The sequence below is a fragment of the Trachypithecus francoisi genome, unplaced genomic scaffold (assembly GCF_009764315.1).
Source record: "Trachypithecus francoisi isolate TF-2019V2 unplaced genomic scaffold, Tfra_2.0 Lachesis_group2, whole genome shotgun sequence".
NCBI classification, from domain to species: Eukaryota; Metazoa; Chordata; class Mammalia; order Primates; family Cercopithecidae; genus Trachypithecus; species Trachypithecus francoisi.
In genome coordinates this window covers 14,783,954-14,803,867 of record NW_022681465.1, presented here as the reverse complement: position 1 = coordinate 14,803,867, position 19,914 = coordinate 14,783,954, and the positions used below count along the sequence as shown (strand labels likewise).

Sequence of the window (19,914 nt, the reverse complement as noted above, 5' to 3'; positions counted from 1 at the left end):
TGTCAGTGGGCACATCACAAATCTTCCTCTGTTTGGAATCGTTAAGGCCTTGATTGGGGGTTGTGTTAACTTCAGCAAGTGCCTTTTCCAGGGCTTCACTTGCTCATTTTAGGTGAGAATTAGGAGGCAGAGAAGAGTAATCCATCACTGAGATACCTTCCTTTTCTTTGGAGATCTCCCTGGAAGCTTCAGTCCTGGGAGTGTTCTTGAGCTGCTTGTCCTGTAGGATTTCTTTACCCAGACTTCCAGGTAGAGGTTGGCCAGGCCAACACTCTGTCACTAGATACCATGACCCTGCTCCTTACTCTGTTTAGAGGGAAATGTCTCCAACTGCATGACTTACATTCTTTATGAGGGCACTCCAGTTCCCCAAACTAGGTAACCATGACATTAAAATAACCACTTCTTTTAATGATAATTATTTTTCATACTTAATTGCCTGGGCAGGTAATAAACCGTTTCTTTGTGAGGCCATGCACTGCTGCTCACCAGCTTTGCCAGCCTGATAATGGTAGGGACTTGTTTATCCTACCCCCACCACCCCACCCTCTTCAGTCCAGTGTTGAGGTGAGGAGGAAGGAGCACCAGGCAGGCTGGCAGTCTCACTGGTTCTATTCTGCAGTACCATATATTAACCAGGAACCTGGGGCAGGGCGTGGAATCTTTTTGAGCCTCAATTTCCATATCCACATCATGGGAATTTTCAGTTCTTACCCTGTTATGTTGTTAGATAAAACTTACCTTGTTATCTTGTTAGATAAAACCAGTAAGGTAACATGTGAAGTCATGTCCAAGAATGTGAAGTCATGTTCAAGAATGTGCAGTACTGCATATGTAAGAGGTTGTTACTCTTCATGGGATCTGTAAATGTTTCTTGGATGAATTCATGTACTCCACCAACAAATACACCTTCTGATGCTGCAGCATCCCCCCAGGGCCCTGAGGGCAAGGTGGAGGACAAAGCTTCCTCCTTTCACTGGGTCTCCTTGGTCCCCTTACCCATGTAGATGAAAGGGCTGGAGCAAGACACCTCTTCGGCTACTCTAATTTTCAGAAACAAGGTCTGAGTCACAGTGAATCTGGATTTACACAGTGAATCTGGATTTACAGTAAGTGCACAGCATGGGCACTTACCATCTCCTGTATCATGTATGCATGAAATAGCAAGTGATAAAAATGAATTCATTTTCCCATCTTTAGCAATTTTCAAAGCACTTTAATTTTATTCACATTATTCTCTAGCTTATTACATTATCATGTCACTTTTTAAGGTGAAAAACCTTAGGTAAAGCATGGATATCATCATAAAGACAAAATAAATTCAGGACATATAATTCTCAAATTGCTGTTGCAACCAGTGACACTGTTGACTCTGCACATTTTTGGGGTGCCATGATCATATCCTTTGTCCTTTCTTGTATTGTGTTCTAAACAGCTTAATTCAGTGAGATAATTTTACTTCACCTGGAATACCATGCATTAATAATTTAAACCAATAATAGCAGCGTGGGATGGCGAGGTAATGACATTCCTACTTGCACACAGCAAAGCAAATGCTGAAGACAGCCTTGTCACAATTAAGTAAAATAGTGCTATTTTTATTTTGCTGAGATTCCTATCTCCGTGTGTGTGTATATGTGTGTGTGTGTGTGTGTGTGTGTGTGTGTGTGTGTGTGTGTGTGGTGTGTGTGTGTGTGTGTGTGTGTGTGTGTGTGTGTTTAGAATGGTGGAGACTCTCTTCTGTGCCACGGTGTCTTCTCTTGTCCTGATAGTTGTAGGCGGTGTTACTGATTCCTAACAGATGGCTCAGTGAGACTAGTCATGGGCTGAGCAGATTATTTTGTTTAATGATTGCTTCTAACTCTCTCTCACCTCCTGAAAACAACCAGATCAAGCACCCCAGACCCTTAGAACTCATTCACAAAACTTGATGTGTGCCAGTTACATAAATATCAACAATGAGTTCTAATGGATCCCTCACGCAGAAGTAAATGAACCCTGCAGCTGAGAAGTGAAGAAAACTTTGGACAAATTAAACATCCTTGTATAATATGCTCTGCCATATACAAAAGGAGCTGCTAAAGGTTCTTGTCCTTATCTTCAGTAGGCTGCTATAGGGGTTTTCTTGGCATCCCCACTGCTCTGGTGATGGTGAGCAGGTGCATGAGCTTTGCAAGATGACCTGTGTGGTGCTGGATTTACAGGTTTCAAACTCTTCACCAAGCTTCACAGTCATGATTGCACAATATAATTGACCTGATTTCTTTTATTCTCATTTTCTTGGCATGGCTCAGATATATTAAATACGTCTTTAGTCACACTCAGTTCAGCCTTTACATCTACGCCGTAATGCTTGTTGTATAGTACTGTTTAAAAAATAATCTTTACTTTAGGATCTTTGGAATTTTTTGTAAAGATAGTCTTTAGTCAAAAGTTCTCTTTGATCTGATAGCTAGTCTGCTCTGTTTAAAGTATTGCTAGTAGGCAGAATTCAGCACCAACTATAATCTCTAATTGAAAGTAAAGGGTTTCACTTTACTTTGGTTTTAGTATAATAGAATGAGGGTTAGGATCGCTAGCTGTGAAGCCAGGCTCTCTGGATTTTTCTCTGAGCTTTGTGTCTGCCTGGATGAGTGATTTCGCCTCTCCATACATCAGTTTCCTCCCCAGTAAACTGGGGAATAAAAATATCTCCCTCACCATGTTGTCAGGGGAAGGTAAGATCTTAGAACAGAGTCTGCCACAGGGTGAGCATTCAGTCAGTGCTAGCTGCTGAGATCATCATCATCATTATCATGGTCACTGGATTTCTTAAGGTCCAAATGCAAATGGGCCTTCACTCTTTTTTTACTTCGTATAAACACACTTACAAATGTCCATGGAAGGCAGTAGATGATACAGCTTGAAGTTGCACTTGAGTCAGAAGAAGGAATGGAGATTCTGAGCTGCTCAGGATCCATAACCACAGTTAAGGCACTGGGGTCATCAAGAAAAAAGTCTACTACCAAGCAGGGAGACAGTAGGTAGAGAGAGTTGGTTAAAAGACTCCCAGGATCCCAGACGTAAACCTGTATTCCAGGTTGTTGTTTATGGAGTTGGTGCTAGTGTTTCAAAATTTGGGCAGAATCTTGAGATATTAACTAAGCAATACCATTTGAGAACCATCTCTCTTTATAAGTATAAAAAATCAGGAAATGTGAGCATTTCACTAACAGGAAAGCTGCGAGATTGAGGTGGGGAATAAGCATTCTTAAATGGCACAGGAAGCTTTGGGGTTTAAATACACTACAACTTTCATGGTAGCAATCCTTTCTTGTTAGGCCTTCTGCCATCTTGAATTGAAGTTAAATGTAGCTGGGTGAATAAGCTTCATGTTTCATGAGCGATCAGGAGGATTCAAAGAGGGTCTTAGGGCACTAAGTCTACCCTTTCATGATGGAGCATATTTTCATATTAAGAGGTCATACAGGAAAATGCTTTTTGTTTTCTCCTGACATGTTGAAGACACCAACAGGAGAAAGGTGAGTTAGCCAAACGTCGTCATACCCTGCCTAGTTGTTTGTCCCTGTTCTTTATGGAAGCTCCTCTCCAGGTGTGGGAGGTGACTGAAAACACCAGTGTTGTATTTTGGACTTGCCCAATGTTGTCTTGGGGTTTTCAGGAAGCACTAAATATGGACAGCACCACACAGAGCAGTCACTTTGACTCCTAGAGGGACCAGGTTCCATTTGACTGCTGCTCCCCCTGAACCACAACCTCATGTGTGGGCGTGAAGTTCTTGGCTGAAGCTCTAGCTAAACAGAGTGAGGGAGTCTCATTTAGAGCTGTATAGATCCCTGGGAAAATAAAGCATGGCTGGAAAACTACCGGGAAGACAAATGATCCAATTTAACCCAAGCCACTTTTCAAAACTCAGACCAGCAGAACAATAACAGTGGAAAATTACAGGAACCCAGGCTCCTTGAGAGGACTGAAATCCAAAATTGCCGATTCTCCTCATCTTTGGAGGACGCTCTTCCCACAGGTGACTGTGCCTGCACATGTGCTTCTGACTTTTCCACGGGTCCACACATGTACATTTTCTGAGGACTTAGGGTGTAAGGCAGATTTTAAAACTAGATTTCATCTACTACAATGGTCCGTTTCCTTGATGTCATCATAAGTATAATGAGACCATTGAAGCTGTAGATGGAGGAGTTGTCTTTTGTCAAAAAGATTAGATGGCAGCCCAGGCTGGTTCCGAATGAGATAAAATAATTACCTGGCTCTTAGGTATCATTGTTTTTTCTAGTCCAGGATGAAGCAAGTGAAGGAAGTATTCATCTTACTGAAAGTCAAAAATGCAACTTTCAACATTTCACATAATAATCTCTTGCTATTTTAGGGAACAGTATCAGCTTCCAACTGGACACCCTTTTTTTGTGGAAGAATTTGAAAAGATGTTTCCATATGAGAAACATGGTTTTGTTTTGTTTTGAGACAGAGTCTAACTCTGTTGGCTAGGCTAGAGTACAGTGGTGCAATCTCCGCTCACTGCAACCTCTGCCTCCCGGGTTCAAGCAGTTCTCCTGCCTCAGCCTCATGAGTAGCTGGGATTACAGGCATGTGCCACCACGCCCAGCTAATTTTTGTATTTTTAATAGAGATAAGGTTTCGCCACGTTGGCCAGGCTGGTCTTGAACTCCTGACCTCAGGTGATCCACGCAGCTCGGCCTCCCAAAGTGCTAGGATTACAGACGTGAGCCACTGTGTCTGGCCTATGATTTTATTTTCTAACCATGTGGTTATGAATGTGTATAACAAGGTCAGGACCCAGCAGCCCTTGGCAGGTCCTGACTTGCATGGCCACCTCTCCTGAACACCCTGTCGCCCGTCCAGGCACCCATCATTCACAGTGAAAGGTGGTTCTCTGTCAGCAGCACACTCAGCTTCTCCAGGGTCTGGTCAGAAAAGAAAAAAAAAAAAGCTGTTATCCTTTGAATGTGAACTTCTGATTTCCTCCTCATGGCGACTAACTTCTGTTACAAGATTTGACTCCATAATGGAACAGCTTGTCCTCTGTCCCAGTTGACATCCAAAAAGAGTTGAAAAAAGTCTTTACTTTCGCTTTACACCAAGGCGGCTAATTATGTGGCCCATTGCTGCATTCTGTTCATGTCCGTGTGTCTGCAGTTAAGCAACCTGGGTGTTTAGCGTGGCTTGGTGGAAATGGTCATGGAAGACCTACCCATCTATTGAGAAACGATCGGAACTACATGAATAGGTACAGTGACATTGTCAGCACTTTGCATATTTTAAGTTCATAGATTCCACCCAAAAAAAAGTATGGGTTTTTCATCCAGAAGTCTAAACCTACAGTTAGAAGACTTTATTTACGAATGGCCAGATGTAAGTTTTGTATCACAGTTAATACACATTCATTTGTACATGTATTGGGTTTCAAGCATTGTGCTAAGTAAATGCAGAAAAACTGGTGACAAATAAGCCCAGTCCCTGCCTCAAGGAGGTAACAGACTGGTGATATGGGTGGTCAGGTGAGCAGGTAACCGCTGTACACCTGATGAGGGCAATAACAGGGTCTCGGGTCCGCACAGGGGGCTGCAGAGCACAGAGGAGGGAAGCCAAGAAAGAGCGGGGGACCTAGAGGATATTGGGAGTCAAGAGAGGGTTTCTTAATACGATGGAAGAGACTTTTGCCTGTGTAAACATTGGTGGGAAGGCCAGTCAAGTAGCAAAGATCAGACAAAAAAAAGAGGAAGATGGTGGCTTTGAACAAGGCTCCTGAAACGGTCAGAGGAACATAAAGGTAGAGCCCCAGATGGATGGCCCCACTCTCACCCTGGTCAGGCCCACCTTTCCTTTGTGACAGGAGGGAGGAGGTGAGGAAGAGCTTAGGTCAGATGTGCTTCGTTGAGTTTTGCAGTTTCAGAGAGAGAAGCAATAAAAAATTTAGTTTCTACCAGATAGGTTCCACATTCCAGATGAATAAGAGGTGAGGTTATCTGCTGAGTAAGAAGGAGCGCATCTCAAAGTCTTCCCAGCTTAAGACTACTGACAGCCGGGAATGGGAAAGACTAGAGAGGTAATTGGGCAGGTGACAGCATGCGGGGGGCGTTGGAAACCGTGAGTGTGCAGTGGCAGCAGACTGTGTGACTGTGTATTCATTTCCAGCAACTCTCAAAGCCCAAGTAGAATTCTACAAATACAGTTAAGGGTGGAATAGGTCAGTCAGGTGAATCCAAGGCTAGAGATTTGCAGGCAATGAGTCGTGGGTTTTGGCAAGGGTGGGGTTAAGTGATGACCCTGAAGTGCAGGCTGCAATAGTAAGGAAGGGAAGACAGGAGGAGCAATGAGAGGGAAAGTGGGGAGTCAAGAGAGTGCCAAGCTTAATGAAGTTTAGAATTGAGGGAGTGGGAGAAACAGAGAGAGCTGAAAGGGCAGAAATTGCAGCCGGAGATTTTAACTGAAATTTGAGAAGTGGAGCAACTCTGGATGATGAAGGCAAAGGTGTGGCCACAAGAGTGGGTGCTTGAAGCAGAGTAGAGAAGGACACTGGCATGCATGAAGTCAAAGAACTCAAAGGGCTTTGGGTGGGTTGACCAGATGGATATTGAATTGCCTTCCCTGCAGAGTTGAGATGTAGAGGAGACTCTGAGCCAAGTGGCAGGGTCCCCAGTGAAAATCTAAGGGACCAGAAGGGATTGACTTCTCCATTTGGAACTCTAAGATGAGAGAGGAATATAGCTAGGGGTATGAATCTCAAAAAAGCAGGGAGTTTACAGGAGAGCAGAGATGCATCGACTGGAATGGTGTGGACAGCAAGAATGCACACCTACCTCTAGGACTGCGAGGATCTGGAGGACCCCAGGCCGAGTGCTACAGGTGCCCTCACCCTCCTGTTGCCCAGCTCTGGGGTTGCCAGGAATTTCGGCTGCTGGGTGGACAGCAGCAGTCAAAGGCCCACGTAGTGCCATCTCAGGTGGAGGTGACACAAGTGGCAGAGGCAGGGACTTGCTGTTCATTGGAGCAGGACTGCAGGGCTTTTGCCCAGGGCCTTGTAACCACGATGGGACCTGCAGGAAGCATGGAAAGGAACATTCTCCTCCAAAGGCCCAGAGGAATCAGACTAGGTGACCACTCTGTTACTGTGGCCGGGGTGGGCTCATGGGCCCAACTTATGTACTGAACCCCAAAAGATAACCTGTCTACACATCAGTGCTTCGCAGGTTTCCCAGACAGGAGATGAGCTGAGCAGTTTGTACACCAGACCTCTCAGGGAGGATGGGTTACCACCTGAACCCGTGCCCCAGGGGCACAGCAAGGAATGCTTGTTGCTAGCATGAGCATAAAATGACTGGCAGGATCGGGGGTGAATTGGGCTTCCTGTCCTGAGGAATCTCAGACTGCAGTATAAAGATATTTCCGGTCTCTAGATCTGAAGTTTACAATGTTGGCATCTCTTTTAGGATTTAATGATCTAGACAGCTCATACCAGGGAGATCAGTTCATATCTGTGGGATTTGGTAAACATTTCCGTGGAGGTTATATTTTTTACTTTTTAATATCCTGTGGTTTTGTTAACTTACTGTGGAAAAAAAAAATCAGGCAACAGAACACAGTGAACCTGGTAGATACTGGGAGATACAAAGCCTTGCATGACCCACTCAGTGCTTTCTAGACCCAGATATGTTTGGGTTTTTTTGTTTGTTTGTTTTTGTTTTTGAGATGGAGTTTTGCTCTTGCTGCCCAGGCTGGAGTGCAGTGGCGCAATCTCAGCTCACTGCAACCTCCTCCTCCCAAGTTCAAGCAATTTTCCTGCCTCAGCCTCCAGAGTAGCTGGGATTACAGGCTCCCGCCACCATGCCCGGCTAACGTTTTTTGTGCTTTTAGTAGAGACAGGGTTTTGCCATGTTTGGCAGGCGGGTCCCAAACTCCTGACTTCAGGTGATCCACCTGCCTCAGCCTCCCAAAGTGCTGGGATTATAGGCGTGAGCCACTGCCCTGACCCCAGATATGTTTTTAAGTCAGCCATTCCATGTTGCTAAGTACCCATTGTGTAAAGAAGACTGATCTGAAATGCCTTGTGTCGTGCACCTGGGGCCAGACCCAGGCTGTGATTAAAGGGCAGCTTCATATTTACAATGGTTGGAGTGCTGTTAAATCTGGCTCTAATCTAAAGTAAAGTGTCTTTACTTTGGAAGCCCCATGAATGTTTAGAGACTCGCCTTTAAACAATGAACCTCTGCCCTGGTGAATGTCTTGGCCATCTGCCTCAAGGCCTAATACATGCTGGAGACATCCTAGACACTTTTTTAGCTGAATTTCATGACCGTAGCTATTCCTCTTTACCAGACACAGCAACTTCTTCCTGGTGTTGGCTAGAGATGCAGCAGTATTTGGGATTGACATTAACCGAAGAACACTTCCTATCTAACTGACTGAACTACAGCACACTCACAACACCGGCATGACCTAGAAGGCTCCCCACATCCTTCGTATGTTTAGATTTACTCCTAGTGTGCTGGGGGGCTGAAACATGGACTCTTTTTTCCTATCTCAGTTCTTTCTACATGATCTTGTTCAGTCCCCTGGCTTTAAATTCTATCTGTAGGCCGATGACCTCCAAATATATATCCACAGCCCAGACAGACCCTCCGGACTCCAGACTCACAGAGCTGAGTCTCTCACACAACTTCGCTCTTTAAAATCTCAAATCCATTATGAGGCTGCCAGTGGAGCTCTTGCTTTTTCCTCTCAAACCTTCCCTCTCTCATTTCCTCAACCCAGAGAATTGCTGCAGCGCTTGATGAGTGACTCAAGCCAGAAAGCTCCACAGTCATCGTCAGGTTCTGCCTCTTTCTCATGCCCGGGAGGATGCGGGGGGCGGCCCCCTGCCCACACTCTGCTCCCTGGGAAGAAACGTGGGAAGCATGAGCCAGGCATCAGGACCCAAGCCAAGTGTAGTCCCTGCCACACCCATTTGCTTTCCCTCCCACGAGCTCTCCAGTCAGGCCACTCTCCCTCTCCACTACTCACCCTCGCCCAAGCTGCACCTTGTCTGGCCTGGGTTACCGTGGGGCCCTTGGCCTCTGTGTCTCGCATCCCTCTCCAACTCACTTCTATCACCAAGGCCAGTGGCAGCCCCTGTCCCGCCTCTGCCCAGACCTTTAATGGCTTCCCACTGCTCTTCCAGTAACATACATGTTCTTCACCGCCACCTAGAATGATCTCACCATTGCCTGCTTTTCCAGATCCACCTTCTACCTCTCTCTATTTCTCTTACTGGCCTCCCTTCTGTTCCTTAAACATACTAAGCCCTCCTGCAGGCCTGAACCTGCCTCCACCTCTTTATGCACCTGGCTCACTCTTGGTCTTTGGGTCCCAGCTCAAACATCACCTATTTAGAGGGGTTGCCTTGTCTACCTAAATGAGCTCCTGCAAAAAATGTCCAGCCATTGGCATATAGCAGGCCCCCTTATCCATGGGTTCACATCTGCAGGTTCAGCTACCTGCAGTCAACCACAGTCTGAAAATTGTGCAGTATTTTGAGAGAGAGACCACATTGACATAACTTTTATTACAGTATATTGTTATAATTGTCCTATTTTATTATTGTTGTTGTTACTCTTACTGTGCCTAATTTATAAATTAGACTTTGTCATGCTTTGGGAGGCAGAGGCAGAAGGATCACTTGAGCCCAGGAGTTCAGCCAAAACCAGCCTGGGCCACACAGCAAGACCCCAACTCTATAAAAAAAAAATTAAATAAAAATAAAAAATTAGCCGAGTGTGATGGTGCACACCTGTAGTGCCAGCTGCTCGGGAGACTGAGGCAGGAGGATCACTTGAGCTCAGGAGGTTGAGGCAGCAGGGTGAGCTGTGATTTTGCCACAGTACTACGGCTTGGGTGACAGAGAAAGGCCCCATCTCAAAAAAAAAAAAAAAAAAAAATGGGACTTTATCACAGGTGTGTGTATGTGTAGGAAAAAACATAGTATATATAGAGTTGGGTACCATCCAAGGTTTCAGGCATCCATTGGGGGTCTTAAAACATACTTTCTGTGAATAAGGGGCACCTATGTACTTTTTTGTCTTCAGTACATATCACAGTAAATGTTTATTCTATTTGTGTACATTTTATTTCATTCTTCCAAATATTTATTGATCATCTATCTTGAGATGCCCCCTGCCCCCAAGTGGTAGGTCTGCAGATGTAGCAGTGAAACGAAGGTCTCTGCTTCCTGGAGCTTACATTCAGGTAGGGCAGTCAGGCAAGAAAATAAATAACAAAGTTGTGATACAACGTTAGGAAGTGAACATGTGATGATGAAAAACAGGGTGAGCAAACAGAGACAGATAAAGCAAACAGTAGGTAACTGAAGGATGTGTAATAACTTAATGATTAGCCAGGCATTGTGGGGGGCTTCTGTAATCCTAGTTACTCGGGAGGCTGAGGCAGGAGATTTGCTTGAGCCTGGGAGGTGGAGATTGCAGTGAGCCAAGATCACACCACTGTACTCCAAGCCTGGGCGACAGAGCACAACTCTGTCTCAAGGAGAAAAAACAAAACCAAACAAAAAACCTTAATGAATGGGAAGAAATCACCACAAATAAATGGGCCACAGGTGCTTTATTCAATAAGTGTTTTTGAAGTAATAAACTAGTTGGAGGCAATTAATTTTAATCCATAACTCACTTCATAAGTTTCAGGAAGATTAAAAAGTGTGCAAATGAAGCTGTAAATTAGAACAAAATTAACCTATCTATGGCGGGGTAAGAACGGCAAATCCAAAAGCGTAGAAAAAAACTCCATAAAATGATTGACAGACTGCATGATAACAATGTTTCTGGTATCAAAAGAAAACATGGAACTAAGCAGTGAACACACTGGGGGAAACATTTGCTCCAGATGGGGATAGCAAAGTGCTAGTAATATGAATGTAGCTCATGTCCTCAATTCTGCAGCTTTTTTCATGCTTTTGAATGTTTCTTGAAATCAGGATGATTTTCAAATAATGTGTATATTTAATACAGTCGTTAAAAACATGAAATCAATGGCATCTCTTACAAGCAATAATATCTTGCAGTTAAAATGTGATTTTAAGAAGTGTTTCTTTAAAAATTAGTTCATACAATTAGTATGTACTCTTTTTTGTTTGTTTGTTTGTTTGTTTGTTTGTTTTGAGACGGAGTCTCACTCTGTCGCCCTGGCTGGAGTGCAGTGGCCGGATCTCAGCTCACTGCAAGCTCCGCCTCCCGGGTTTACGCCATTCTCCTGCCTCAGCTTCCCGAGTAGCTGGGACTACAGGCGCCCACCACCTCGCCCGGCTAGATTTTTTTGTATTTTTTAGTAGAGACGGGGTTTCACCGTGTTAGCCAGGATGGTCTCGATCTCCTGACCTCGTGATCCGCCCGTCTCGGCCTCCCAAAGTGCTGGGATTACAGGCTTGAGCCACTGCGCCCGGCCTAGTATGTACTCTTAAGTTCTCCGTAGAAAATAGCCATTTCATTCGTTCATTCAACAAATAATGGAGTGTTTACAATGTCGCCTTGGCAACAAGGTGGTAGGTGAACAGCAGTAAACAAAAGCGGCAAAAATCCTTGCTTTCAAGCGCCTGTCAGCCAGCCACTGCTTCATGCCCTGCGCACTACCTACCTTGCTTCTCAAATCAGTTGGGTTATTTTAGGGAGAATAAGTACTTTAGCCAAGGCCACTCAGCGGTTAAGTGATAGAAGCAGATTCCAACTCAAGCCTGCATGGCTTTAAACCCTGTGCTCTTTCCTCAAATTACCGTAATTGTCGGGCTAAATGAAACTTACTCACTTCATCTCACTGACAGAGCTATCATTACCTGGGCCCTCTCTCTTCCCAACTGCCTCAGCACTGGCTTGAGGACTCAAGTTTGGGAACTGTTGGTGGAAATAGAAAGCATTTCAGTGGATGCCTCAGCCCAGGCTGGTGTGTTTTTAGCAAAAAAATAAAAGAATGCTTTGCCAAGAAGACACATAAAATGTCTAGTCCTCCATTATTTAGGTGCCCTATGAGATGCTTTTAAAATTTTGCTAAATAATAGATATCATCCAAGATTTAACACATTCGAGCAATAAAAACAAGTAAACAATTCACAATCCTAGATTTGGGGAAGGATAGGAAAGAAAACAAACCATACACTATTCTTGATGTCTGACAAATAGGTGATTAGAAGCTGTCCTAAATGGAGTTCTCTAGAAGCAAAACCTGTGTGTATGGGAGGAAGCAGGGTAGGCGGTGGGGAAAAGTGAAGCGACGATGTGGTCCCCACTGGAGACTGGCTTCACGCTGATCCCAGGGAGAACTCTGGAGCATGAATTGTACCACAGTGGTCCTGCTTGGAGGCAGGACACTGATCTTATCACCCAAGTGTATAAGATCAGCCAGTGGCTGCGTGCTGATTGGATCTATGGTGGACGCCTCAGATGAGTTTCACTAAGGCAAAGTGGCTAGGAGTACTTGCCCTGACAAGAAGACAGCTGTGAGCCATTAGTGGCCAGCTCCCAGCATCTGGGGATGGGTGCCCTGCCAGGTAAAGGATAGGGGATCTGGGTGAGACACCAACAGTGTCCCCTGCAGAAGGCCAAAGGGAGTTAATTTGGTAGATTGTCAAGTGGTAAGTTTTGCACATAGACAGGAGGAGCCCGTAGACTAGAGATGTTTATTAAACACAGGCACTTGATATAAAGGAGGTTTTTGGTTTTTATTTTGTTTTAGGATGTTAATGTATTCCATCAGGGAAAATTTGTTTCTAAGAAAGGCATCACAGCAGGTGTGCTCTGCAGAGGCTAAGAAGGTTCTTATGGAAGTTTTCACCGTTATTAGTGGAAAAAAGGAAAACAATTAGAGATAAAATTGGAAACAATTATCAGAAGCTAGCTTATATAATACCAACTGAGTCAGAAAAATGATAATGAGTTCCTACGGCTAGCATACATTTTTATTCTAGTTTTTTTTAATTGTATTTTCACATTGGTATTTTCCTATAAATGCATTTTTTCCTGACAGTGCTTTGCAGAGAATGTCAACCCTTAAGTTTTCATTCTACCAGTCAGCTGTGTCTCCTGGTAAAGGAATGAAACAAAGGCACAGAATGTGAAGCCCTCGAGTTTTGCCGAGTAGCTCTGCCAGCGCTTCTGCCAAAGTCTGCTGACACTGGATTACATGTAGGGCCCACAAACTACATCACCCCTTGAAACTAAGGAATAACTTGAAGAGTAACATGAAATACCTCCTTTCATAGATTCTGAGGCACACTCCTTCCACCTCCATATTTTAGCAACTTGGAAATCTGGATACATTTTATAATCAATGACATCCGATTACAATTGGGAATATTTTGTCTTTTTTCTTTTTTTGGAGTGCAGTGACACGATCTCAGCTCGTCGCAACCTCCACCTCCCAGATTCAGCTGATTCTTCTGCCTCAGTCTCCAGAGTAGCTGGCATTACAGGCTCGCGCCACCACGCCCAGCTAATTTTTGTATTTTTAGTAGAGACGGGGTTTCACCATGTTAGCCAGGCTTGTCTTGAACTCCTGACCTCAAGGGATCTGCCCACTTCGGCCTCTAGAAGTGCTGGGATTACAGACGTGAATCACCGCCCCCGGCTGGAACATTTTTTCTTTCTTAGTGGCATATAACTAATAATGTACCTTGCTGTTGTGTCAGACCCCTATTGACTTCAGTAGGGATGACACCACGTTCAAGAGGCCAAAGAAGAGACCCAGAGCCAGTGATTGAGACCTAAACCCTGTTTACCAAGGGGACTTACATACAGGGAAGTCCAGTGGTGGCAGGCCCGACAGGAGAGCTGCTACCATTTGTAAAAAGCATGCAGTTTACGTAGATCAGGTGCATCAGCATTCTCGGGGTATGTTTAAGTTATTATTCTTATCAGGTGCATCTACCATGCAGGGTCATTCTCAGGGTATGCTGAAGTTATTGCTATCAGATGTGTCTGCCATACGCTTACAGTCTATAGTATCAGATTCAGTGAAACACAATGGTGGATTGAGTTTACTTTGTTTTGTTATAATGTAGTATGATTCTCATATATGTTTGAAGGTTAGTTCTTGAATCTTTTGTTGTATTCAGTCTTTCCTCTTTCAAGCACCCATTGGCTCCTTTGGTATTGTTGAGATTAGCTTTACCCAGTATAGCAAGGTAGCTCTCAGACTATGTCTATAACCATATATTTGTAGGGAAAATTATCAACAGCTGTCTTGATTAATAGAAATAGGAAAAGTGAATTTCTTTCTTCTTCTTTCAGTTTACATAGCAGAGACTGAGTATGAATTCTGTGAATGTGATCGTGTCTCTATTGGATGAGTGACAAATGGCAGGCCAAGACTTTAGCATGTCTTTTTTCTTAAAAATATGTTGTGGATATATGTCATTCTGCATTTGTCAGAATCCACAGAATGTACAATATACCAAGAGTGAGCCCCAATGTAAACCACATTACACTGGTCACCCCTATCCACAGTTTTACTATCCATGGTTACAATTATCCGTGGTTGACCAAGGTTCAGAAATATTAAATGGAAAGTTCCAGAAATAAACAATTCATAAGTTTTAAATTGCATGCCATTCCGAGTAGTGTAATGAAATCTCTCACCATCTTGCTTCATCTCTTCCTCATCACAAGGAGTACAGTAAGATATTTTGAGAGAAAGACCACATTCCTATAACTTTTATTATAGTATATGGTTATAATCTGTTTGATTATTGTTGTTAATCTCTTACTGTGCCTAATTTATAAGTTAAACTTTCTCATAGGTATGTATATATAGGAAAAAACATGGATACTTTCCATAGTTTCAGGCATTCACTGGGGGTCTTAGAATGTATACCCTAAGGATAAGAGGGGACTACTGTCTGGTCTTTGAGTAATAATGATGTATCAGCGTAGATTCATTGATTGTAAGACATGTACCACTCTGGTGTGGGATGTTGATAGCAGGGGAGGCTCCGTGTTTGTGGGGGGCAAAGGATATATGGGAATGCTCTGTACTTTCTGCTCAATTTTACTATGAACCTAAAACTGCCTTAAAAACAGTCTATTTTTTACAAATATATAACTATACAGAAAGCCCACTCTTCTGCTTAGTTGCCTGTTCCTCATGACAGAGGCAGTGTTCTAGAGGCATTTTAGTCAGAAAGCTGTCTCTACCTGGACATCCATTCCCACTGGTCTGCTGTTATTGATTTGTCTACGGGGTGGGAAAGTTAGTTTGGAAGTACCATCCCAACAAGGCCTGCAGTGCCTAAGAGGGTCTGCCTTGGAGGATGTCTAAAGTAGTCAGGGTATTTTACGACCGCATCTTCCTGTATAACCATTATCCGAAAACATTTGTTTTTTAGTCTAAAGGTGTTCTTTTCGTATGTGTCTGCATAGAGCTCAGGAATGTATTTCAGGTCAAAATGCAGGAATCAGGTAAACAACATGCATTAATGAAGAATATAATAAATTCCTTCAGTACTTTTTTCATAGCATAGAACTCTGCTATGAAGAATACATAACGTATACCAAGTATTTAAGATTACATGTGCACACATGAACACACACACACACCCCTTCTTTAAAGAAAAAAGAACCCATCCCCTTGATATAAACCGTTAGACTCATTTCCAGAGTGTCTGTTGCCATTATGTCGACTCAGCCTGCAAACAAAATTTAACATTTTAGATTTTTAAAAAAATCAACTTTTTACCAAAGCTGCTTAGAATTATTTTTAAATATTAGCATAAAATATTTGTTGGTGTTTTGCTATTATTTTAACGGCAGTGGACAGGTATCTCCTTCACAAAAAGAAACTCAAACTGAAGCTGATGTAGATGAAAATGAAAACCAATCACCTTTATCCAATTACATGAGATGTACCCTACAAGTTCTTCGTGTTTCTATAGAAACGTGATCTGCTAAGTTTCATCTTAGAGATATGACTGCCCAGAGAAGAGACGACATTTCTAATACTTGTGGGTTTTTTCCCCCTTCCCAGGCCTTGAACCGGGGCATTGCTGCTGTCAAGGAGGATGCAGTTGAGATGCTGGCCAGCTACGGGCTGGCGTACTCCCTCATGAAGTTCTTCACGGGTCCTATGAGTGACTTCAAAAATGTGGGCCTGGTGTTTGTGAACAGCAAGCGAGACAGGACCAAAGCCGTCCTGTGTATGGTGGTGGCCGGGGCCATCGCTGCCATCTTTCACACACTGATAGGTGAGGCCGCCGACCGCCACTGACGAATCTCGCTTTGGCAATTTCTTATTCCTTTTCGTTGATTTAAATATATTTATTGAGATAAGTGGTTTCTTCACTAATTATCACATTTCTTATGAAATTTTCAGGGAATAGAAGGAAAGTGCTTGTGCTCCTAGCTTAAGACAATAATGTGTTTTTTCTGGGGAGCTGTAGTTTTTGTGTCTCTGATTCCCAAAGTAAAAGGGAGTGATTTCATTAGTGGGTGATTACACCTAGGAATAACATTTGGTAAGGCCAATAAAATAGCAGGTGCTTTAATTAGAGATATGTGTGCATCACTGTACTGGGTCATTGAATCTTAAGAATAAAAATAGAATGACTGTTATTTAGAATTAGTGCTTATTAGCAGTGAGAACAAATGAGATTGTTCTATTTATTAAATTAATTTGTTCTAGGATCTTATTCCATTTTATTCAAAGACAAGACTAAATACTTTCGTCATAGCATTCTTTCCATGAAACAACAGGAAAGCTGTATCATACATACAATGACTGGCCTCCAGTTTAACCAAGACCCTGGAAAAGCAGCTCTCCTTCAGGGCTGGACTTCTGCTGCTGCTGCTTTCTTGGTGGGAATAAAGCCTTAAGGGCATGATTTCTGAATGTCATGGCTTTAAAGCAGCTTTTCTTACCTGGCATAAAAATTGAGTGGTACCTCTATTGAAGCCAGTTACATAAAACACTGTGAATGACACCTCATAAACCCATTGTGTACCTTAAAATTGTTGCTGATTGTATAAAACGCATGGCTGTCAGTGTTGAATAAAGGAACCAAAAGATTAACCCAGACCATTTGCAATGTGTTTGCTTGGCAGCTAATGCTTACTCACATAACTGCAAATCTGAATGTAAATAAGGAAAGACCTTTGTGGTTTTCCTTTTTAATGTGGCATAAAATTTTGTGCTAAGAACAGTGTGGAAGAGAGTGTGTCTGCTGATGGACCAGACATTCAGCCAAAGCGTTGATATTGATCCTTTAATTTGTGCTCAGAGCTTCAGGGCATGGAGTAAAGAGGAGCTGCCTCCGATTTCCTCAGTTTATGCCCTGAATGCTGACTGTGGACTGAGTGTTTGCACAGGTACCTGTATTTGAAGTAAATTTCTGCTACATTTGATGTGAGCCATTTTCAAAGAGTACATGTACAGTATTTGAAAAAAAAAAAAAAGCCATATATTTTGTAAAATAAGGGGCTTCCTTAAATGAGCAAATGAGTTCCCTTTGCTGCTAGCTCTTTTTTTACTTGGACTTATAAATAATCCAACATTCCCTATTTAGCCGTGGTTGATTGAGACTTTGGGACTAAACAGCTAGTTACCAGTTGTCAGTAATTCTGGAAGAGAAAAGCTAAGCATCCCATGTTATTGCAGTTGTCGGGAAGAAAAGATGGTCATTGAAATAAAAATCAGTGTCATTTTAGTTTTTCAATTTTAAAATATAATTACAAAATTTTAAATTTAAACCAAAATGGTTTTCTATATCTCATATATATTTAATAGTCATTATTCGTTTTTGTACTTTTGCAATCACAGCATTTTTCCATCCACCAAACAAATGTTTTCCACAGTTGCTATGAAAGCACATATGAATTTCTTCGGAACATTTGAAAATCAGATTTTAATGACGTACCCTTTTCTAGAGTGTTGTCCTCCTTACCATTTTCTGCCTAAGTCTTTAGCCACTCTCCTGCCTCTGCCATCTGCTACGTCGGGCATCTTTGCTCACCTTTCTGCCTCCTTCTGTTTTTAGTAATCCTGTAAGCTTTTCTATATCCAGATCCTGCCCATTTTCTTTCCCGTAATCGTGGCCATAAGCTCCATGATGGGATGTTGCTGTCTCTCCACCCCCTAGCCATTCTTCCCACCGCTTTCCTACGTCATTGAACGTTGCCCTTCCAATGGCAGCCTCTATGCACCACCTATATTTGACACTTGCTCCCATTTTCACTTCCTAGTAATCCTGAAAACAGCTACTTATATTTCTACTTCAGCAATCAGCTCCTGGATAACTATGTGTGTGATAGGGGAACACTGACGTAGATAAAACAGGAAAGGAAATACTCCCAGTATATTTGACTTGAAAAGCCATTGTATGATTTCAAGCAGTCTTCCAATTATATTTGCTTGGGCTGATAGTGAAATGAGCATATATTCCCTACATGTACAGCTCCTGGGTGGGGCCTACAGTAAGTACAGGAAGCCTTGTATTATAAATTCATCATGCTGAATTCAGAGTGGGAATATAAATGAGATACATCGAGGTTTAAACTGATTTCTTTCTAGTCTTTTGTCCAAGCAAAAGTAGTTGAATTGGCTTCAACATTTCTTTAAGTGCTAGTTTCCCATCACCTTAATGAATGTATTTCCTTTTAGCAAGTTCTTCTGATTTTTCAAAGGCATTTATTTTTGACATGTGAGAGCATAGAGCAGGAAGAAATTTTCTTTTTGGGGTTGGGACAGGCCTCATGAATTGAGTTATTTCTAACCGCTTCTGAAGGATGAGGTGCATTTCAGCACTTTCTTCAGTTTGTTTGTTTCTTTGTTTGTTTGTTTTTGAGACAGAGTCTTGCTCTGCTGCCCAGCCAGGAGTGCAGTGGTGCGATCACAACTCACCACAACCTTGACCTCCTGGGCTTGATCAATTCTCCCACCTCAGCCTCTTTAAGTAGCTGGGACTACAGTTGCACGCCACCACATCTGGCTAATTTTTTTTTTTTTTTTTTTTTTGTAGAGATGGGGTTTTGCCATGTTGCCCAGGCTGGTCTTGAATTCCTGAGTTCAAGCGATCTGCCTACCTGAGCCCCCCAAAGTGCTGGGATTACAGGCATGAACCACCACACCCAGCCAGCACAACACTGTCTAATTTTTCTTTATCTTTGTTACAGAACGGAGTCAAGAATTTGCCCTGCGCGCTATAGTGAATATTTTGCTATAGCTATCTAAAATCATCCCAACGTGATGTTCTCTATGTTAGACTTTTTCTCCCCAGTCTGGATGAACCTCAGCACTTCGTACTTTTCACTGTTTACTAACAATTTACCAATCCCTGGAGGATCTTCTTCACTTACAAGGGATTTCCAGTGTGGACATTACCAGCTCTGAAAAATCAGTTGCAGATGTGTCTTCTCACTTTCACTAACGCGGTGTCCCCTCTGTGCATCAGTTAATGGGTCACAGTAGGATGATTGAAATAGGCTCAGGTCAAAGAGCACTAAAAGCTTTTGTAGTGTCATCCCTCATTCATTGGGTTTGCCCCAATAAAGGAAAGAAGGAAAGAACCTTTTACTAGGTCCTTTTCATTAGATTTACTGTAGTTAAGGAATTATTTTTCCGGCTGGGCGCGGTGGCTCAAGCCTGTAATCCCAGCACTTTGGGAGGCCGAGACGCGCGGATCACGAGGTCAGGAGATCAAGACCATCCTGACTAACACGGGGAAACCCCGTCTGTACTAAAAAATACAAAAAACTAGCCGGGCGAGGTGGCGGGCGCCTGTAGTCCCAGCTACTCGGGAGGCTGAGGCGGGAGAATGGCGTAAACCCAGGAGGCGAAGCTTGCAGGGAGCTGAGATCCGGCCACTGCACTCCAGCCTGGGCGACAGAGCAAGACTCCGTCTCAAAAACAAAAAAG

The 19,914-nt window shown here is 43.1% G+C and overlaps 1 protein-coding gene across 2 annotated transcripts in view; it reads left to right on the top strand.

The window, feature by feature from the left end:
- The window catches only part of ANKH (ANKH inorganic pyrophosphate transport regulator), a 161,385-nt gene that overhangs the window by 85,923 nt on the left and 55,548 nt on the right, over nt 1-19,914 (top strand). For both annotated transcript variants that reach the window (XM_033178818.1, XM_033178817.1), the window contains exon 2: nt 16,033-16,249. In XM_033178818.1, coding sequence (XP_033034709.1) covers nt 16,033-16,249 — 217 coding nt within the window. The remainder of the gene's footprint in view (nt 1-16,032; nt 16,250-19,914) is intronic.